Source organism: Trachurus japonicus, chromosome 24 (genome assembly GCF_045865225.1).
Source record: "Trachurus japonicus isolate A0001 chromosome 24, Traja_1.0".
In the NCBI taxonomy this organism is placed as follows: domain Eukaryota; kingdom Metazoa; phylum Chordata; class Actinopteri; order Carangiformes; family Carangidae; genus Trachurus; species Trachurus japonicus.
In genome coordinates, this window is record NC_140930.1 from 2,899,820 (window position 1) to 2,921,189 (window position 21,370).

The window sequence follows — 21,370 nt, forward strand, 5'->3', positions numbered from 1 at the left end:
TTCTGGAGAAGAAGTAGCAGGAGGATTTATTTCCATTTCATCTGATTTATTTACTGAGATTTTATAAATAAATGACAAAAAAGACACCAAATGGACAGAAGTGCTTCATCAGTGCAGGTGGAACTGGATTAATCTCAATTTCTGTGGGTTAATGTGATTTAACGTTAAGTGCGGAGGATTAATTCAGTCATTTCTTTCCCTTTTTATATAAGATGTGGAGTTAATGGACGCTAACGACGTCGATCGCTCATCATCACACACTTTTAAATGTTTTTAAAAACCTCCGGCTTAACTTTTCAAACTCCATCTGTCGTCTGAAACTAGACGGTGTTATAAAACCGCCTCTGATCCTGTTACGGCGCTCGTTCTGGTTTAAAAAGTCTGACCGGGGTCGCAGCTGCAGTTCCTCCAGCGACCACTAGAGGTTACACACTTTGAACTTTAAACCAAACTTTATTTAAACAACCGAAAGATCCCAAATTCAGAGATCCACAGATACAAAATCAGTATATTTGTCTCCTGGCGCCTCAGAGACGTTTTCACTCAGCAACAGAAGCTAAAAGTTGTGAAATGTGACACGTTATGAACTCAAACAGAAACTAAACAAATAAATAAACAGAGACAGAGTTTGATGAAAGCGACACATTCAATGTATCAGAGATAAGAAAAGGTCACAGACATGTAGACGACAGGTTTTTACACCGTCATGTCTTTATATAAACTTCAAACATTAACAAATAAACTGCAGGAACAGTATTTACAGTAGTACTATATCTGTGGCCTTAGATCATTTTTCTGAGTGAAAATCAACTGGTTTCCAAAATAAAATCTAGTCCATCTATTTATTAAATCCAAAACTTAAATCTTAGTTAATTTAATTTCTCGTCTCTGTTCAGAAGCAAACTATGCAGGAAACACTGTGTATTTTATGTTCACAATGATTCAGCCAGCTTTTATTTTGAAAACATTTTTATTTTGCATTAATTCTAATATTATTTTAGAGTTCACTCTGACTCTTGTATCACGTTGTGCTGCTACAGATCAAATCATGGGTCGGATTCACCCAAAGATCTTAAGAAAGATCTTAAGAAATGTCTTTAGATCTAAAATTAATAAGTTCTTAAGTGCAATTTTTAAGAAAAGTCATTTCTTACGAATTTCTTGTTTTTCCTACTTAAGAACTTCTTAAAATAAGTCACTGCATTGTATTGCATGCGCCAACAAACAACATATATACTGTATGTTTCTTAACCGCCAGTCACTCACTAACCATGGAGAAGGACAAAAAGACATGCAGAAACTTTTCAAGGCAGGAGCTTGAGGTTATGGTGGATGAAATTAATGTACAAAAAGAATTACTACTGGGGGAAATGAATACTGTAATATGGGAATAACAAGAGGGTGGGCCCAAAGTGGCTGAAGCTGTGTTATTATATTTACTTAAACTATGACCTACTAGTCTAAACTTGTCTAAAATTTGTTGAAAAAGGTGATATTAGCTATATCACCTTTTTATTACCTATTCATCGTAGGAATTTTAAGACAGGTCAAGGTTGTCTTAAAGTTAAGAAAAAAGTAAAGAACAAATTTGTGAACTTTGATTTCAAGAATACAGTTTTTTCTTAAGAGGAAACTTAAGAACAAAGTTGAGAAAATACTTAAGAAGAAAAAAGAGAAGTCATATTCTCCAAAAAAGTTCTTAAGACTGAAGTTAAGAAAAAAATGACACTCAAGAAGATTTTTTCTCTTAAGAAGGTTTTGTGAATCTGGCCCCAGATTCTGCACACGTCAACAGAGAAGTCACTTCATCATTAAAATCTTCTTCAGCGAGTGATGAAGAAGCTGAACATTATATATTATATATATATATATATACATATTATATATTTCTTGCTGTGTGTTGAGCTGCAGTCGACCTGTGAGGTGACACCTGCTGCTGCTGCTGCTGCTGCTGCTGCTGCTGCTGCTGCTGCTGCTGCTGCTTTGCATCTGAACTGACGTCTTTACAAACGTGCGATGGCATCAGGATCGCGTCCGTCACCTTGACGACTTCATTTACCTGCAGGACGCGCGGCCGGCGGCAGCAGGAAGTTTTGATAGGAAGATTTTTTTTAAAAACATTTGCATTTAAATGATTTAAACTAGAGATCACCGTCCTGCTGGTGTGAAGCTCTGTGTGTGTGTGTGTGTGTGTGTGCGCTGCCTGCAAGTCTGAGGTCAGGGCAGTAAAAGTCCCCATAGTCACCTCTGAATCACAGCAGCCGTTAAATGTCAACACACACACACAGACACACACACAGGAGCTGCAGCGTTCACCTTCATGTGCAGACTGTACCTGATAAGAAGCAGGAAGTGGTTTCGTTTCCTCCGTCGTCAACTGATCAGAAACAGGAAACTGGTTTTCTGGGTTGAATGTTTACGCTGTTTAACGGATCAGATCAGATCAGATCAGATCAGATCAGATCAGATCAGATCAGATCTCATCGGGACCCGTCGCTTGTTTGCATCTAAACTTTTCACTCTGGTGCAGACGAGACGACGCACGCTGCTGCTGCTGCTGCTGCTGCTGCTGCTGCTGCTGCTGCTGCTGCTGCTGCTGCTGCTGCTGCTGCTGCTCGTTAAAGGTCAAAGGTCACATTGTTAACGTCTCATCATGACCTCGGATCACTTTTAGTTTTATTCATGAATCGGTTTATTTAACGTAACATTTAAAAACCTGCAAACAGATTCTGATGTGAATCCATCTCCTCTTAGATTGAAGCTCAGTTGTGTGTGTGTGTGTGTGTGTGTGTGTGTGTGTGTGTGTGTGTGTGGGCTGGTGGGTTAGGCCTCTGACTTCCTGTGGTTGACCTCGTGATCTCTGTGTGATCGGTCAGTGGCTCTCTATCTTTGTTTTCACACTTAACTGTCATTTCAATCTCACTGTGACGCCGACATTAAAGAAGAAAATAAAATCTGTTTTTTTTTTTAAAGGGATAGTTCAACATTTTGGCAAATTGGCCCATCGCCATAATCCCTATAGTCATAGCAGTAGGTTCGTTACCTTTAATTGTCGGTGCAAGCTGTTTTTAGAACGGCGGAGCAGAGCCGTGAGCTGCTCAGAGCTACACTACGGAGGCTCATTATGGGATTTCTTGGTTTCAAACTCATCAAACTCATCAAATACACAATCCAACAACTCCACAACGCTCTGGTGGACAAGTTGTGAGCTGCACATTCACCACGCTATGAGATAATAACACAACGTTACCACACAGAGTTGTTTTAGAGGGAAATACAGAGACTGCTTGATGAAAAACTGTCCCTGAAGGCAACGCGCATCAGCGGTTTTGCATGAATTTCCCTCTAAAACAACTCTGTGTGGTAACGTTGTGTTATTATCTCATAGCGTGGTGAATGTGCAGCTCACAACTTGTCCACCAGAGTGTTTTAATAACACAACGTTACCAGACAGAGTTGTTTTAGAGGGAAATTCATGCAAATAAATAATGACAGTAATGGCAAACAAACACAGCATATCTCCAAAATCAGGCAGGTTTCCAGGATACCAAGTCGCCGACTCATTTTAATGTAACAATTGCCGATGAGAACCGGTGTCAAAAAGGAAAAAAAGAAAGAAATCGATCACGGACTTCATGATCGATTACCATGGCAACGAACGAAGCTTCGAAGCTTCTATTTTTTTGGGTCAGCCCTACCCTAGAGTGTCATCAGTCTAGCATGTTTCTGTTTCAGTGTGTGTTGCCATGCCAACCGCGTCGTTTCGCGTAAAAAAAGCAAAGCAGGTGTGAGTGTAGAAATCAGATCCATGGTGAGGTTGAGACGCTTCACTGTCCGTGGGAAACGAGAAACTTTAGTTTTTTTTTGTTTTTTTTCTGGTGAATGAATCCAGAGGAAACACTGAGGTCATGTTACACACACACACACACACACACACACACACACACGGAGGTCTCTGAGGAGGGAGGATGTTGTTGTGGTCGTGGTCACAGATGTAGAACATAAAACGCAGTGTGTGTGTGTGTGTGTCACAGTTTTCTGTCATTTTAGATACAAAACTATTCATTTATCTTTATTATTGGTCAAATTATTAATTTAAAAAACAAACAGCTGAGAATGAAAGTCAGTTAAATGTCTAAGTACAAAGATGTGTGTGTGTGTGAACAAGCACATGAATGAAACCCACACACACACACACACACACACTCGGCGCTGTGACAACCTTGACCCAGTGTGAGCAGCTTCCTGTTGTTTCCTGGTGGAGGTGACGACAGACGACAGCGGCCGTCCTCTTCACCTCCAGGTTTCCCATCAGCCCCGGCGTTCAGCGGCTAATTGCTCACGTGCAGCAGAAAGAGCTGCAGAGTTTTTATTGCGGCTGAAAAAGCTCTTAGAGGAAGGTGAAGCTCTCTTATCTGTGTGTGTGTGTGTGTGTGTGTGTGTGTGTGTGCTCTTCACTCCGCTGCTGCTGCTCCAGATGTTTGATCAGCTACACACACATGAGACGTGGAACAGGAGCTGCTGGTTCATTTATGTTAATGTCATTAAACATCGTTAAAGTTTCTACTTTTAGTTTAGTTGTAATAATAACAATATTTCTATTGAGGCTGCAGCCTGTTGGTGATTCATCCTGTTGTTATTATTATCAAATTTGACCGTTTTGTCTGAGTGAAACATTTTATCTGTTTATATTCAGTTTATTTTCATATAAAAATCAGTGACAAATGACAAAAAAGTTTTAAAAGCATCAGACTTGTTAAAATGTAGATTGTGTTTTCATGTCGGTTGAATGTCAAACGGTGAAACCACAACAGAATGATAAATAATTAAAGGGACATTGTGTAGGAATTCCTCCCATCTAGCGTTGTGGTTGTATATCTCAAGCAACTCAGTCGTATTTTTCATGCTGCATTCACGTGAAATCGGGCAGACGGCAGACGGACGACAGCCGCTGCACGTAACGGCATAAACAAGCCTCTATGTAAACAAGTGGTCCGTCAGCACGAGGCAAAACAATACACCTGACAATATGTTGTCATGGCGATGTGGTATTGTTTTACCGTCTTTCTCTGGACTTCTGTGACTAAAATGACATCTGGTTTGTTAGCGACGGCCGTCTGCCCGACTGCAGGTGAATGCAGCATCAAAGGAACACTTCAGTTTGTTGATGGGGGGGATTACTGATTAATGAAAAACAGACTTTTGAACCAAATAATCAATTTTCGTGAATAGATAACAGGAGAAGTTACACAACGTCCCTTTAATATTTGATCCACCTACAGTGGATTTAAGTCTAGCATACTGATACCTCCATCTGAAAACATTAAATTGAAATAGATTATTTTTGCTGTGTTTCTATATTAAAGTGTTAATGCCTTTTATAGCAACACTGAACAGGACAAGTCCTAAAAACACGGCTTTATTTCTAAATAATGTGAAAAATGATGTAAAATGTGTCCATAAACAAAAGTGAATTCACATTTATTCCACATTTGAGTCCAGATTTATTTTCCTGTATTTCGTCATATTTTTATGAATAAATGCAATGAAAACATTTAAACGGTTTAAAACGATTGATCTTGTTTACGTTTGTTTTAACCAATCACGTCGTCCTGGAGGAGACGGGTGTCGTTGTCGGTAAAACAGCTAATTACCCACAAAGGAAATCACCTGAAACACAAACAACAACCGCACACGACGAGTCGACACGTTGTTGTTGACTGAAGTAAAGGTGAAGTTCAAACCGCTCCACTCCTGATGTTAGCATGTGAGCATGTCAACATGAGCAGGACTCTTAAGCCGCGTTCCCGTTCGTTCAGACTGGATTAACTCCAGCTGGGAATTAAATCTACATCACAGGAACCTTTGTGTAATTAAACTCATTGTTGTTTAAAGGTTTAATCAGGAAATGACACACTGATGCTAACTCTTCTTCTTCTTCATGATGTCACCGTCTCTGAGGAGAAATCTCAATTATAACATGTAAAAACTGACTAATTATTATTCTTTTTTAAAATTATGATTAATAAAACCACACACAATCTTAAAGGTATTCAGAAAAGAAAATTGAATTTGAGCCCACTGTGGGTCTTAACATTAGTGTAATAACTCATCTATCAGACGATGTAGCCCAAACTTTGTGCAAAACTCTATTTTAGAGTAAATCCGGGATGAAAGTGAGGTAGCTTTTTTTCACATTGGATAATGCGGGCGCATGAATTATCCCCAAACATTGAATATCCCGCCCGCTCGATAACGACCAATCAAATTCGTTTTCCTTACTCGGGTAAACTCGTGCGGCAACTCGTGGAAACTCGGCGCAACAAACAGGACAAACGGCCATTTCTGCACAGTGCCGCATTATGTAATAATATAATACATGTTCACCTCATGATGTAGGAATAACACAGCATTTTGTAATAATCTGCCACATTTTGTAATAAAATTCTTGAACGCAATACTGTATGTAATAAACTTTGCCGCATTTTGTAACAAGTTGTTACACAAGGAAACAAATTGTTACAAAATGCGAGTGTTGCACTTTTTTATGAAGAAAATGTAACAACTTACGAAATGCAGCACAGTTTATTACAAAATGCAGCGTTATGACATCATGGTGAACATTTATTACATTGTTACATAATGCAGCGCCACAAGGTGGAATTTAACACTAAAGTGGAAGGAACTAAGCAGCTGGGGTAAATTATTAACAATGTAGTGGTGAATTATTATACATACATGTGTATATATGGACTTCCTGCAGTTGTGTGTGTGTGTGTGTGTGTGTGTGTCCAGGATTACTGGGCTCCATGAACACTTAGTCTCTCTGATAATGGCCTGATGAGTGCAGCTCAGATTAAGAGGTGCTGGATAAAAGACAAACAACTAGAGGATGCCCCCCCCCTCTGCTCCTCTTCCTCCTCCTCCTCCTCCTCCTCCTCGGCTCCAGGAGGAGGAGGGGGGCCGAGGGGGGGTCAAAGGTCACGGCCCGGGGCCCTGCAGGTCTCAGCCTCAGCGACACCGACGACCAGAACGAGTCGATAGGAATCTGGTTTGAGTTTGTTGTTGAGGCGTCGGTCGGTGAGAGAGAATGTGAAGGGGATTGTGTGTGTGTGTGAGGCTGAGTGTGTGTGTGTGTGTGACTAAGTGTGTGTGTGTGTGTGGAGGGGGGGTGGGGGTGGGGGGGGCTAAGCCTGGTTAATGGAGGATTAACCATTAAGAGCGGATCAGTGTGTATTAAACACACACTCTTGTCCATTAACTGAACTCTTGGTGTGTGTCTCTGCTCACCTCAGAGACGGAAGCAGCTGATTGGACCAGGACCCCTGGTTCTGGTCCGACCCGGTCTGAACCGGTCTGAACCGGTTCCTCTCCTCCAGCTTCATCGCTGCTTTTCAATCATTTCTATATGACTATATGAATTTCTATATTCTTTTTAAAGGGATAGTTCAACATTTTGTCAAATTGGCCCATTGCCATAATCCCTATAGTCATAGCAGTAGGTTTGTTACCTTTAATTGTCGGTGCAAGCTGTTTTTAGAACGGCGGAGCAGAGCCGTGAGCTGCTCAGAGCTACGCTACGGAGGCTCATTATGGGATTTCTTGGTTTCCCTCATCAAACTCATCAAATACACAATCCAACAACTCCACAACGCTCTGGTGGACAAGTTGTGAGCTGCACATTCACCACGCTATGAGATAATAACACAACGTTACCACACAGAGTTGTTTTAGAGGGAAATACAGAGACTGCTTGATGAAAAACTGTCCCTGAAGGCAACGCGCATCAGCGGTTTTGCATGAATTTCCCTCTAAAACAACTTGTGGAGTTGTTGGATTGTGTATTTGATGAGTTTGATGAGGGAAACCAAGAAATCCCATGTCTGGTCCTGGACAGAAACATCAGAGTGACACCTCGCCGCTCCGTCTCAGATCTCTGGTCCAGTGTGTGTTTCTCTGTGTGTGTGTTGTTGTGTAGCCATGTACTGTAGGTAATGACTGTAGGGTGTCAGTGACAGAACCTCAGCCATTATTCATGACTTCATGACCCACCCAGTGAGTGTGTGTGTCTGTATAGTGTGTATAGTGTGTATAATGTGTGTGTGTGTGTGTTAGATGTTAACGTGATGTTGACTCCACCACCTGTCTGCTGTGTTTCCTGCTGCTGCTACTTCCTGTTAGCACAGAGAGCAGGAAGCTGCTCCAACTGCAGAGGCTGCACACACACACACACACACACACACACACACACACACACACACACACACACACACACTTTGGTGAAAGTTCAAACCTGCAGGTCACAAACTCTTCATCTCAGACGACAGAGAAATATTTTCCCTAGTTGACATTTATTTAGCCTATTGATGAGTTTGTTTATTTGTGTATTGGTTTATTCTGACAGGACGGTGCACTCAGAGTTTGGGAGGAAAACAGAAAACAGAGAAGATAGAAACACAAAGCAGCGACTACAACAACAACAACGATTTAACAACATGAGACAACTTTGCAGGTTCACAAAAACGCTGGGGCGGCGTTTTCAGATTTTCCCGCTCTGGGACCAGTTTCCCCCAAAAATACTGAAAACACCATCTCCGTCGAAACGCTGAAACGATAAAAAACTTATGTGGATTCACAGAAACTCGTACGTGAACACATTGATTCTGTAGGACGGACTATTAGGGCCACATTTAGAATTTATTTTTTTCAGACCTCAAGAATAAAGTCATGAATTAATGAGACTAAAGTCATAATGTTACGAGACTAAAGTGGCAATTTTATGAGAAAAAAGCAGCGACTTCCTCTGAGTCTGCCTATTCTTGTCAATTTACGACTTTATTCTGGTGATATAATAGTAACATTTTTTTTCTCAATGTGGTCCTATACATTTCGTCATAGACTCTGTTCCTATGAACCAGATGTTTCCAGATGTTTCCCTCTGGAGCTTCTGTGTCTTTCTAAACGTGTTCAGAGGGACGAACCAGAGACAGTGTGAACAGACGGGCCTTTACATGGGACTCAGACTCTGACCCGGACTTGAACCTGCGTTCACGTGTTGTTAAAGTTCCTGAAGCAGCTGCATCCAAACACAGATGACTGGCTCTGTAGCGCCACCTACAGGGGGAACTGTTACTGTGAAAGAGGAAGTCGTGCTTTTATTGTGAAGGTTTCTGTCTGAACTTCCTCTTCCTCTTCCTCAGTTCCCGGAGTGCGGGTTCTTCGGGATGTACGAGAAGATCCTGTTGTTCCGTCACGACCTGAGCTCCGACAACATCCTGCAGAGGCTGATGACCGCCGAGGAGATCCACGAGGGAGATCTGGTGGAGGTGGTGCTGTCAGGTAGGAGCCAGACTGGTGGAGGTGGTGCTGTCAGGTAGGAGCCAGACTGGTGGAGGTGGTGCTGTCAGGTAGGAGCCGACCTGGTGGAGGTGGTGCTGTCAGGTAGGAGCCGACCTGGTGGAGGTGGTGCTGTCAGGTAGGAGCCAGACTGGTAGAGGTGGTGCTGTCAGGTAGGAGCCAGACTGGTGGAGGTGGTGCTGTCAGGTAGGAGCCGACCTGGTGGAGGTGGTGCTGTCAGGTAGGAGCCAGACTGGTAGAGGTGGTGCTGTCAGGTAGGAGCCAGACTGGTGGAGGTGGTGCTGTCAGGTAGGAGCCAGACTGGTAGAGGTGGTGCTGTCAGGTAGGAGCCAGACTGGTACAGGTGGTGCTGTCAGGTAGGAGCCAGACTGGTAGAGGTGGTGCTGTCAGGTAGGAGCCAGACTTGTGGAGGTGGTGGTGCTGTCAGGTAGGAGCCAGACTGGTAGAGGTGGTGCTGTCAGGTAGGAGCCAGACTGGTGGAGGTGGTGCTGTCAGGTAGGAGCCAGACTGGTGGAGGTGGTGCTGTCAGGTATAGGAGCCAGACTGGTAGAGGTGGTGCTGTCAGGTAGGAGCCAGACTGGTGGAGGTGGTGCTGTCAGGTATAGGAGCCAGACTGGTGGAGGTGGTGCTGTCAGATAGGAGCCAGACTGGTGGAGGTGGTGCTGTCAGGTATAGGAGCCAGACTGGTGGAGGTGGTGCTGTCAGGTAGGAGCCAGACTGGTAGAGGTGGTGCTGTCAGGTAGGAGCCAGACTGGTGGAGGTGGTGCTGTCAGGTAGGAGCCAACCTGGTAGAGGTGGTGCTGTCAGGTAGGAGCCAACATGGTGGAGGTGGTGCTGTCAGGTAGGAGCCAGACTAGTGGAGGTGGTGCTGTCAGGTAGGAGCCAGACTGGTGGAGGTGGTGCTGTCAGGTAGGAGCCAGACTGGTGGAGGTGGTGCTGTCAGGTAGGAGCCAACATGGTGGAGGTGGTGCTGTCAGGTAGGAGCCAGACTGGTGGAGGTGGTGCTGTCAGGTAGGAGCCAGACTGGTGGAGGTGGTGCTGTCAGGTAGGAGCCAACCTGGTAGAGGTGGTGCTGTCAGGTATAGGAGCCAGACTGGTGGAGGTGGTGCTGTCAGGTAGGAGCCAACCTGGTAGAGGTGGTGCTGTCAGGTAGGAGCCAGACTGGTGGAGGTGGTGCTGTCAGGTAGGAGCCAACATGGTGGAGGTGGTGCTGTCAGGTAGGAGCCAGACTGGTGGAGGTGGTGCTGTCAGGTAGGAGCCAGACTGGTGGAGGTGGTGCTGTCAGGTAGGAGCCAGACTGGTGGAGGTGGTGCTGTCAGGTAGGAGCCAACATGGTGGAGGTGGTGCTGTCAGGTAGGAGCCAGACTGGTGGAGGTGGTGCTGTCAGGTAGGAGCCAGACTGGTGGAGGTGGTGCTGTCAGGTAGGAGCCAGACTGGTGGAGGTGGTGCTGTCAGGTAGGAGCCAGACTGGTAGAGGTGGTGCTGTCAGGTATAGGAGCCAGACTGGTGGAGGTGGTGCTGTCAGGTAGGAGCCAGACTGGTGGAGGTGGTGCTGTCAGGTAGGAGCCAACATGGTGGAGGTGGTGCTGTCAGGTAGGAGCCAACATGGTGGAGGTGGTGCTGTCAGGTAGGAGCCAACCTGGTAGAGGTGGTGCTGTCAGGTATAGGAGCCAGACTGGTGGAGGTGGTGCTGTCAGGTAGGAGCCAGACTGGTGGAGGTGGTGCTGTCAGGTAGGAGCCAGACTGGTGGAGGTGGTGCTGTCAGGTAGGAGCCAGACTGGTGGAGGTGGTGCTGTCAGGTAGGAGCCGACCTGGTAGAGGTGGTGCTGTCAGGTAGGAGCCAGACTGGTGGAGGTGGTGCTGTCAGGTAGGAGCCAGACTGGTGGAGGTGGTGCTGTCAGGTAGGAGCCAGACTGGTGGAGGTGGTGCTGTCAGGTATAGGAGCCAGACTGGTGGAGGTGGTGCTGTCAGGTAGGAGCCAGACTGGTGGAGGTGGTGCTGTCAGGTAGGAGCCAGACTGGTAGAGGTGGTGCTGTCAGGTAGGAGCCAACCTGGTAGAGGTGGTGCTGTCAGGTAGGAGCCAGACTGGTGGAGGTGGTGCTGTCAGGTAGGAGCCAACCTGGTAGAGGTGGTGCTGTCAGGTAGGAGCCAGACTGGTGGAGGTGGTGCTGTCAGGTAGGAGCCAGACTGGTGGAGGTGGTGCTGTCAGGTAGGAGCCAACATGGTGGAGGTGGTGCTGTCAGGTAGGAGCCGACATGGTGGAGGTGGTGCTGTCAGGTAGGAGCCGACCTGGTAGAGGTGGTGCTGTCAGGTAGGAGCCAGACTGGTAGAGGTGGTGCTGTCAGGTAGGAGCCGACCTGGTAGAGGTGGTGCTGTCAGGTAGGAGCCGACATGGTGAAGGTGGTGCTGTCAGGTAGGAGCCAGACTGGTGGAGGTGGTGCTGTCAGGTAGGAGCCAGACTAGTGGAGGTGGTGCTGTCAGGTAGGAGCCAGACTGGTGGAGGTGGTGCTGTCAGGTAGGAGCCAGACTAGTGGAGGTGGTGCTGTCAGGTAGGAGCCAGACTAGTGGAGGTGGTGCTGTCAGGTAGGAGCCAGACTGGTGGAGGTGGTGCTGTCAGGTAGGAGCCAGACTGGTGGAGGTGGTGCTGTCAGGTAGGAGCCAGACTGGTGGAGGTGGTGCTGTCAGGTAGGAGCCAGACTAGTGGAGGTGGTGCTGTCAGGTAGGAGCCAGACTGGTGGAGGTGGTGCTGTCAGGTAGGAGCCAGACTGGTGGAGGTGGTGCTGTCAGGTAGGAGCCAGACTGGTGGAGGTGGTGCTGTCAGGTAGGAGCCAGACTAGTGGAGGTGGTGCTGTCAGGTAGGAGCCAGACTGGTAGAGGTGGTGCTGTCAGGTAGGAGCCAGACTAGTGGAGGTGGTGCTGTCAGGTAGGAGCCAGACTGGTGGAGGTGGTGCTGTCAGGTAGGAGCCAGACTGGTGGAGGTGGTGCTGTCAGGTAGGAGCCAGACTAGTGGAGGTGGTGCTGTCAGGTAGGAGCCAGACTGGTGGAGGTGGTGCTGTCAGGTAGGAGCCAGACTGGTGGAGGTGGTGCTGTCAGGTAGGAGCCAGACTGGTGGAGGTGGTGGTGCTGTCAGGTAGGAGCCAGACTGGTAGAGGTGGTGCTGTCAGGTAGGAGCCAGACTGGTAGAGGTGGTGCTGTCAGGTAGGAGCCAGACTGGTGGAGGTGGTGCTGTCAGGTAGGAGCCAGACTGGTAAAGGTGGTGCTGTCAGGTATAGGAGCCAGACTGGTGGAGGTGGTGCTGTCAGGTAGGAGCCAGACTGGTGGAGGTGGTGGTGCTGTCAGGTAGGAGCCAGACTGGTAAAGGTGGTGCTGTCAGGTAGGAGCCAGACTGGTAGAGGTGGTGCTGTCAGGTAGGAGCCAGACTGGTAGAGGTGGTGCTGTCAGGTAGGAGCCAGACTGGTGGAGGTGGTGCTGTCAGGTAGGAGCCAGACTAGTGGAGGTGGTGCTGTCAGGTAGGAGCCAGACTGGTGGAGGTGGTGCTGTCAGGTAGGAGCCGACCTGGTAGAGGTGGTGCTGTCAGGTAGGAGCCAGACTGGTGGAGGTGGTGCTGTCAGGTAGGAGCCAGACTGGTGGAGGTGGTGCTGTCAGGTAGGAGCCAGACTAGTGGAGGTGGTGCTGTCAGGTAGGAGCCAGACTGGTGGAGGTGGTGCTGTCAGGTAGGAGCCAGACTAGTGGAGGTGGTGCTGTCAGGTAGGAGCCAGACTGGTGGAGGTGGTGCTGTCAGGTAGGAGCCAGACTGGTGGAGGTGGTGCTGTCAGGTAGGAGCCAGACTGGTGGAGGTGGTGGTGCTGTCATGTAGGAGCCAGACTGGTAAAGGTGGTGCTGTCAGGTAGGAGCCAGACTGGTAGAGGTGGTGCTGTCAGGTAGGAGCCAGACTGGTGGAGGTGGTGCTGTCAGGTAGGAGCCAGACTAGTGGAGGTGGTGCTGTCAGGTAGGAGCCAGACTGGTGGAGGTGGTGCTGTCAGGTAGGAGCCAGACTGGTGGAGGTGGTGCTGTCAGGTAGCCGGGGCTGGACTAGAACTAGAACCAGGACCTGGACCTGGACTAGAAGAACATAATCCTTCTTCCTCTTTACCTTCCTCTTCTTCCTTACCTTCTCCTCTTCCTCCTGCTTCCTCTTCCTCCTCCTCTTCCTATTTCCCGTCCTCTTTTCCTCCTTCTACCTCCTCCTTCTCCTTCTTCCTCTTTCTTCTCCTTCTCTTTATCCTTCCTCTTTCACCTCCTCTTATTCCTTCTTCCTCTTCCTCCTTCTTCCTCTTTCACCTCCTCTTCTTCCTTCTTCCTCCTTCTTCCTATTTCCCCTCCTCTTCTTCCTCCTTCTACCTCCTCCTTCTCCCTCTTTCTTCTCCTCCTCTTTCTCCTTCCTCTTTCACCTCCTCTTCTTCCTTACCTTATCCTCTTCCTCCTTCTTCCTCTTTCAACTCCTCTTCCTCCTTCTTCCTATTTCCCCTCCTCTTCTTCCTCTTTCTTCTCCTCTTTCACTCCTCTTCTTCTTTACCTTCTCCTTTTCCTCCTTCTTCCTTCTTCCTCTTCATCCTTCTCCTATTCCTCCTTCCTCCTCCTCCTCCTTCTTCCTCTTTCTCCTCCTCCTCCTCCTTCTTCCTCTTTCACCTCCTCTTCTTCCTTACCTTATCCTCTTCCTCCTTCTTCCTATTTCCCCTCCTCTTCTTCCTCCTTCTACCCCCTCCTTCTTCCTTCTTCCTCTTTCACCTCCTCTTCTTCCTTACCTTCTCCTTTTCCTTCTCCTCTTCTTCCTCTTCCTCCTTCCTTTTCATCCCTTCTCTTTTTCCTCCTTCTACCTCCTTCTTCTCCCTCTATCTTCTCCTCCTCTTTCACCTTCTCCTCTTCCTCTTTCCCTTCCTCTTCTTCCATTCCTCCTTCTACCTCCTCCTCCTCCTTCCTCTTTCTTCTCCTTTTCTTTCTCCTTCCTCTTTCACCTCCTCTTCTTCCTTTCCTTCCCCCTCCTCCTCCTCTTCCTGCTGCAGAGACAAATCTGCCTCTTCCCTCTCAGATCAATAATTTCTGCTCTTTAAATTACTGGGATGGTGACATCACAGTTATTATGACATCATCACCCAACCTCAGTCAAGTCTTAAAGAACCAGGACGTTCCTGTCGTTTACGTGTGTGTTTGTGTAACGTGTGTGTGTGTGTGTGTTAATGTGTGTGTTAATGTGTGTGTTAATGTGTGTGTTAATGTGTGTATTTCTGTGTGTTTCCTGTGTTTGCAGCTCTGGCCACGGCCGAGGATTTCCAGATCCGACCTCACACCCTCTACGTCCACTCCTACAAGGCGCCGGCGTTCTGCGACGACTGCGGCGAGATGCTGTGGGGCCTCGTCAGGCAGGGGCTCAAGTGTGAAGGTGAGGGGCGGCGGCGGCGGCGGTGGCGGCGAGGGGCGGTGGCGTCAAGGTTCGATACCCGATACTCAGGTTCACACGAGGTGGCGTTTAGGAGCGCTCAGATGTGGTCGGTGTTGTTCACTCTGAGGCGTGAAGATCGTCTCGTACAGTCACAGATCAGATGCAGCTGGATCCACTTCCTGTTGACAGAGAGCAGCCTCTCCTCTGATTGGCTGACGGCCGTTAGACTGTATGGAGCTTTAATATGAAACTATAAAGTGTCCTCAAAGGGTCCTTCTTCTTCTTTCTTCCTTTTCTTCTTCCTAATCCCACTTCTCATGCGCAGAAAATCACCAAACTTTGCACAAAGCTCCGGTCCCGTGTCAGATTTACTCAGCTGCAAAAACAGGCCAATAAAGTTCAAAATTTGAAAAATTCACAACAAATCAAGCCTATGTGCTACAGATTTGCAACTTTCCACCAAAATGTCGCCCCAATACTGAAGAAACTTTTGTACATTTAAACAAATTAAAGGAATAGTTCACCAAAAAATGAAACCCTCATACTGATGAATACTCCGGAGTAGTTTTTTATTCCTCAAAGTGCATCTGGAGAAAAAAACGTCCATAAAAAACGACACAAAAACCATTTAATATTCCTCCACACTGCTCATCCGCTGCAATCCAAGTGTCCTGAAGGGAGATAGTCCAGAGTTTACTGGAAACAACCTCATTCAGGAAATTTTTACAGCCTGAACCGTCCTGTATCGCCCCAGGCAAATTCAATAAAGGGCTGTTTATTTAGATTTTTGATTTATCGAAAATTGAGCCTCAAGTGCATCAAAACGTTTGACTGTAAACGGTATTGTAAACATATTCTTGCTAAATACATTTTCAATGTTCATTATAAAAAATGGTTGATGAAGTTTGGAAAATATTAGTATTTTATCTCAAAAAGTGAATTTTTTACAGCATTTTGAATTTCTCTATCATGCAAACAACTGGAGTCGATGAAAAATGGCTTTTTTAAACATCAGTTTTTCACTTATGGAGCCAATAATTCATTGTTAAAAACAAACATAACGTGTTTTCTTCTGAAAACAAGTTTGATTTATCGACTTCATCTCATCGTGACGTCGTCACCGCAGCTGCAGAAACTCGGCGCTCCGATCTGATACGGAGCCACGGGTCAGAAAAGAGCGTCGGGAGGAAATCTGGGTATTGGACGGGAATCAGACGAACTTCCTGCCAATTAAACTTTATGACAGGAAGTGACGCGTTGCTGCGATGATGTCATAGGAGTCGCATGTTAATGAGTTTAACAGAAGAGGAAAAGTGAAACACTGGTCGGCTTCTTTTCTTTTCTTTTTCTTTCTCAGGGTTCAGACTTCAGGCTTTGATACCTGACAACACACACACCGAACACACACACACACACCGAACGCACACACACACACACACACCGAACACACACACACTCTGAAGCTGCAGGATGTCTTCATTGACTCTGCGACTTCCTTCGATTCTTTTTGTTTCTTGGTTTCAAAGATTCTCGTCTTTTTTTGAAGTCTGGACTGGACCGGTCTGAGAAACGTCAGAGTCTGAGCCGAGACGCTTCCTCTCTCTGATCTGGACGAGTTTACAAACCGTGTGACGGAGGTGAAGACTCCTGGCAGCAACATAAAATATAATAACTTCCCAATAATGTAAGAAAATCTTTGAGCCAATAACGTAATAACTTTTATTTTGCCAACATTATTGGCTGATTATTACATTAGTTACCCTAACTTTTGACATTGTAATAACTGGAGCCGATAGTGTAATAATAATATCATGTATAATAATAATAATAATAATAATATGTAATATCACTTTATTTTTCATTATTTTCAGGGTAGAAGATGTAAATATGTTACAACCTCGATGTGTTACAGCGAAGTTCAAGCATTTCACTACTGTGACGTCTTCTACCCTGAAAATAATAAAAGAAACAAACATATAATGATACAAACCGTATATTATTACATCATCAGCTTCAGTTATTACAATGTCACAACTTTTTTACTATACTTCGCCAATAACGGGGAAGAAAAGAGCAAATATTGCAATAATGTATTACATTATTGGCAAAAGAAAAAGTTATTATGTTATTGGCTCAAACATTTTATTACATTATTGGCTTTAATATAGAATAATAAAAGAAACAAACATATAATGATACAAACTGTATATTATTACATCATCAGCTTCAGTTATTACAATATTATGTCACAACTTTTTTTTTAATACTTCGCCAATAACGTTAAAGAAAAGAGCAAATAATGTAATAATTTATGACATTTATTATCTATTATTGGCAAAAAAAAAAAGTTATGTTATTGGCTCAAACATTTTTTTTTTTACATTATTGGCTTTAGTATCTTTAAAATGGTTCTTGTTGCTGTGTGAATGAACTGTTTGATTTTCATTATGTTCATCCCTTTAACAGGATTTTTTTAGACGCTTTAATTCAACAATGTGACTCGGCCAAGGACACAAAGCTCCTATTGATAAAAAAACTGTTTCTGCCTCTTTTTTTCTTTTTCTTGTTCTTCTCTGCTTTGAGCCGGTTTAACTTTGAGTCTTTGTGTGAATGAGGCGTTTGAGTTCGGCTCCGTGCACCTGACATTTTGTTTAGGAAAAGCTGCAACACGTCAAAGCAGCTCTTCCCCTCTCTCACACACACACACACACACACACACACACACACACACACACACACACACACAAAAGGAAGTGGGATGTGCAGGATACACGGCAGCATGTGATTCACACCCGCAGAGGAAACACTGAAATAAAAAACACATCAACAAGAGACAGAACAAATATTAAAGCTCCATGTTTCCTTCTTCTTCTACTTCTCCTTCCTGTCTTTTATTTTGAAGGGCCGATCCATGAGAAAATATTTTAAAAAACCATCTGAGTGTAGTTTTCCATCTCCTCTCTCTCTCAGCTTCTCTCTGGAGCTCTATAGTAACTACAGGTCGGTGTCAGCCAATCAGAAGCGAGGAGGAGGCTCTGAGTCTCTCTTCTGATTGGCTGACTGTTTTCTAATGCGATCCAATTAAAAACAGAGCAGATTTCAGAATAAAACACTCAGAGAAACTAAAAATCCTGCAAAGTTGTTGTTGTTGGATGGTGGGTCCAGGTGGTGAGGGGGCGGAGCTTTGTTGTGATATCATAAACATCTACCTTCGTGCTGATTGGAGCGTTCTGTGTTTTAAAGGGATAGTTCACTCAAAATTTAAATTTAAACACACTAAAGTGGTAGAAATGGTTTCTAGGGGTCCAACCTGCTGAAACTGAACTCAGTAAGTCTCAGTAAGGCCACCGGTACCGATGGTAACAGCAACGGTAACACATTTACTTAAAGCCTCTTTAAGCCACAAAAGTCTGAGTGAAAATAACTATTCATAACTATTAGAAGTCCGTCCACTACAAGGCAATGGCAAACGCTAATCGCTAATTATACCCTAATTGTATATTGTGTAATATCTTAAATCCCAGAGATATCCCCGCCCAATTCAACCCCAATTTCAAAAATTTACAAAAACTTAAAGGGATAGTTCACCCAAAATTAAAATTTCCCTCATTATCTCCTCCCCCTCATGTGGACTAAGGGCTGTGAGAAGTTTCAGAGTCCTCCGTGGCTTCTCTGAGTTACAGGGGGTCTCGGCGTAGCAGTGCATGTCCATATGACGGTAGCGAACAGGGCTCACTTTTCTTCGTCCAAAAAGACACACCAAAAAACATCCAAATACCTCCATAGTGCTCGTCTGTAATGTCCCTCTTGTATTGAAGCCCCGACATGAGAAATTGTTCCGAAAAAAATTAAATAAATACATTTATTTTATTTATTTATTTATTTATTTATTTATTTATTAGTTTATTTCATAGGGACAGAGCACCACTAATCAACAGAGTTAAAAGAAAAACTGTCAGTGGGCCAGAGTTAGCCAACAAGGCTAGTTTTGGTCCGTTGTCCCTGGCCAGATGTTAAAGGCAACCTAAAAGCCAAAAAAAAAGGGGCAACAATTAAGTACTTTCAAAACACAACTTACATAACAATCTACCTAGTAAAAGCTCATAATAACAAGTAAAACAGGTGAGAAGTCTGACATACAGCATAACAAAAAGCTCAGGGCATGCAGACATCACATGCAGACAGGGAGAAGGAGAGCGAGAGAAAGCAAGAGAAGAAAGTACAGCTAGAAACACATGCAAGTAGCACACAGAGCTAAGACATTAGCACAAACAATATCAGACATGACAAGGCAGGACATGAAATGGCATTAGGCAAGAAAACAAAAGCGAACAAACAAGCAAACAATGTCTATGTTTCAAGCTTGGCACGGAGGACTCTGAATGAAACTTCTCCCAGCCCTTATATTAGTCGACACGAGGCTGAGTAGATATAATGAGTGAAATTTCAATTTTGAGTGAACTATCCCTTTAATTTATTTGTACATGTTCACTGGAAAACCAAACGAGACTCAGACGGGAAGTGATGCGTGACGATGAGGAGGAGGATGATGATGATGATGAAGATAACAAACAAAGCGAGTGGAGGAAACGATCGGAAAGATGCAAATTGATTCATCCACCCGGACGCACAAAGCTCCCGTTCAGCTGCGAGCGCCTGAACGCACCAACTGAGACACACTGGTGATGATGCATTCAGGGTCCTGTGTTGTGTCTAAAACTCTGTGTGTGTGTGTGTGTGTGTGTGTGTGCAGGTTGTGGACTGAACTACCACAAACGATGTGCGTTCAAGATCCCCAACAACTGCAGCGGCGTCAAGAAGCGACGTCTGTCCAACGTGTCTCTGCCCGGCGCCGTCATGTCCGTCGCTCGGCCGCCGTCCACAGAGTTCACGCCGGCGCCGCAGGAGGAGGTGAGTCCAACTGATCACGTAGCCTATCTATAAAGATATTGATTATGATTTGAGTTAAAGGGATAGTTCAACATTTTTTGGCAAATTGGCCCATTGCCATAATCCCTATAGTCATAGCAGTAGGTTCGTTACCTTTAATTGTCGGTGCAAGCTATTTTTAGAACGGCGGAGCAGAGCCGCGAGCTGCTCAGAGCTACGCTACGGAGGCTCATTATGGGATTTCTTGGTTTCCCTCATCAAACTCATCAAATACACAATCCAACAACTCCACAACACTCTGGTGGACAAGTTGTGAGCTGCACATTCACCACGCTATGAGATAATAACACAACGTTACCACACAGAGTTGTTTTAGAGGGAAATACAGAGACTGTTGATGAAAAACTGTCCCTGAAGGCAACGTGCATCAGCGGTTTTGCATGAATTTCCCTCTAAAACAACTCTGTGTGGTAACGTTGTGTTATTATCTCATAGCGTGGTGAATGTGCAGCTCACAACTTGTCCACCAGAGCGTTGTGGAGTTGTTGGATTGTGTATTTGATGAGTTTGATGAGGGAAACCAAGAAATCCCATAATGAGCCTCCGTAGCGTAGCTCTGAGCAGCTCACGGCTCTGCTCCGCCGTTCTAAAAATAGCTTGCACCGACAATTAAAGGTAACGAACCACCTGCTACGACTATAGGGATTATTGCAATGGGCCAATTTGACAAAATGTTGAACTATCCCTTTAAAAAGTCAAAAAAAACAAAGTGAAAGTTTGATTCATTTCTCACACGTAACGAGTGACGTGAGTGAAAACACACACACACACACACACACACACACACACACACACACACACACACGATGGCTGCAGGCGAATCAGTGGATTTTCCATCCTGCTCCAACTAACAAACCTTACAACCACGACCTGGTTTAACTTTAACTACACACACAAATACAAACTACACACACTTAAAGGGTCAGTTCATCAACAAACACACACACACACACACACACACACTCTGTTTATTCCCATGATGTCACCACACACACACTCTCTGGTTCTGACCTACAAAGACGTTCATTGTTTCGTCCTCTGACCTCAGATCAGTTCTTCTACGAACCTTAAACATCTGAGCTGAACCTCGTGAACCCTGAACGCACCCTCATTCCCCTTTTTGATGATGCTTTGAAATTTACCGCTGCAAAAGAATCAAATTAAAAGATTTAAATGATCTTAGATTTAATTAATTCACATTTGACACAAAGCAAAAAGAACAAATAAACATTTTATTTAAAGGGATACGCCAACATTTTTTTTCTTCGTGTCTTGCCTCACTCCCGAGTCCATGACCAGCAGATAGACACCATCCTTTCCACTGTGCGTGCAGTAACAAGGGAGATAGAGCCGTATCGCCGTAATTAGCTTAGCTCAAACACTGGAAGTGTATGGGTAGTGTTAGCCTGCCTCCACCTAAAGTCGCTAATTAGCTTAGCTCAAACACTGGAAGTGTATGGGTAGTGTTAAGGGCCTTTCACACCGAACGCGGCAGGCGGCGGAAGGCGGCAGCAAACCCATTCATTGTGTACGTGCTACCGCGGCGCACCGGCGAACGGCTCTGCGCCGAGCTGAGCAGCACGCGAGGTGGGCGCATGCCGCGGCGGCACGCGAGGTGGGCGCATGCCGCGGCGGCACGCTGCG

The 21,370-nt window shown here is 45.5% G+C and overlaps 1 protein-coding gene across 1 annotated transcript in view; it reads left to right on the forward strand.

The window, feature by feature from the left end:
- The window catches only part of LOC146961138 (serine/threonine-protein kinase D3-like), a 54,797-nt gene that overhangs the window by 11,048 nt on the left and 22,379 nt on the right, over nt 1-21,370 (forward strand). Inside the window, exons 3-5 of the mRNA XM_085770748.1 lie at nt 9,201-9,339; nt 14,645-14,776; nt 19,530-19,687. Coding sequence (XP_085626874.1) covers nt 9,201-9,339; nt 14,645-14,776; nt 19,530-19,687 — 429 coding nt within the window. The remainder of the gene's footprint in view (nt 1-9,200; nt 9,340-14,644; nt 14,777-19,529; nt 19,688-21,370) is intronic.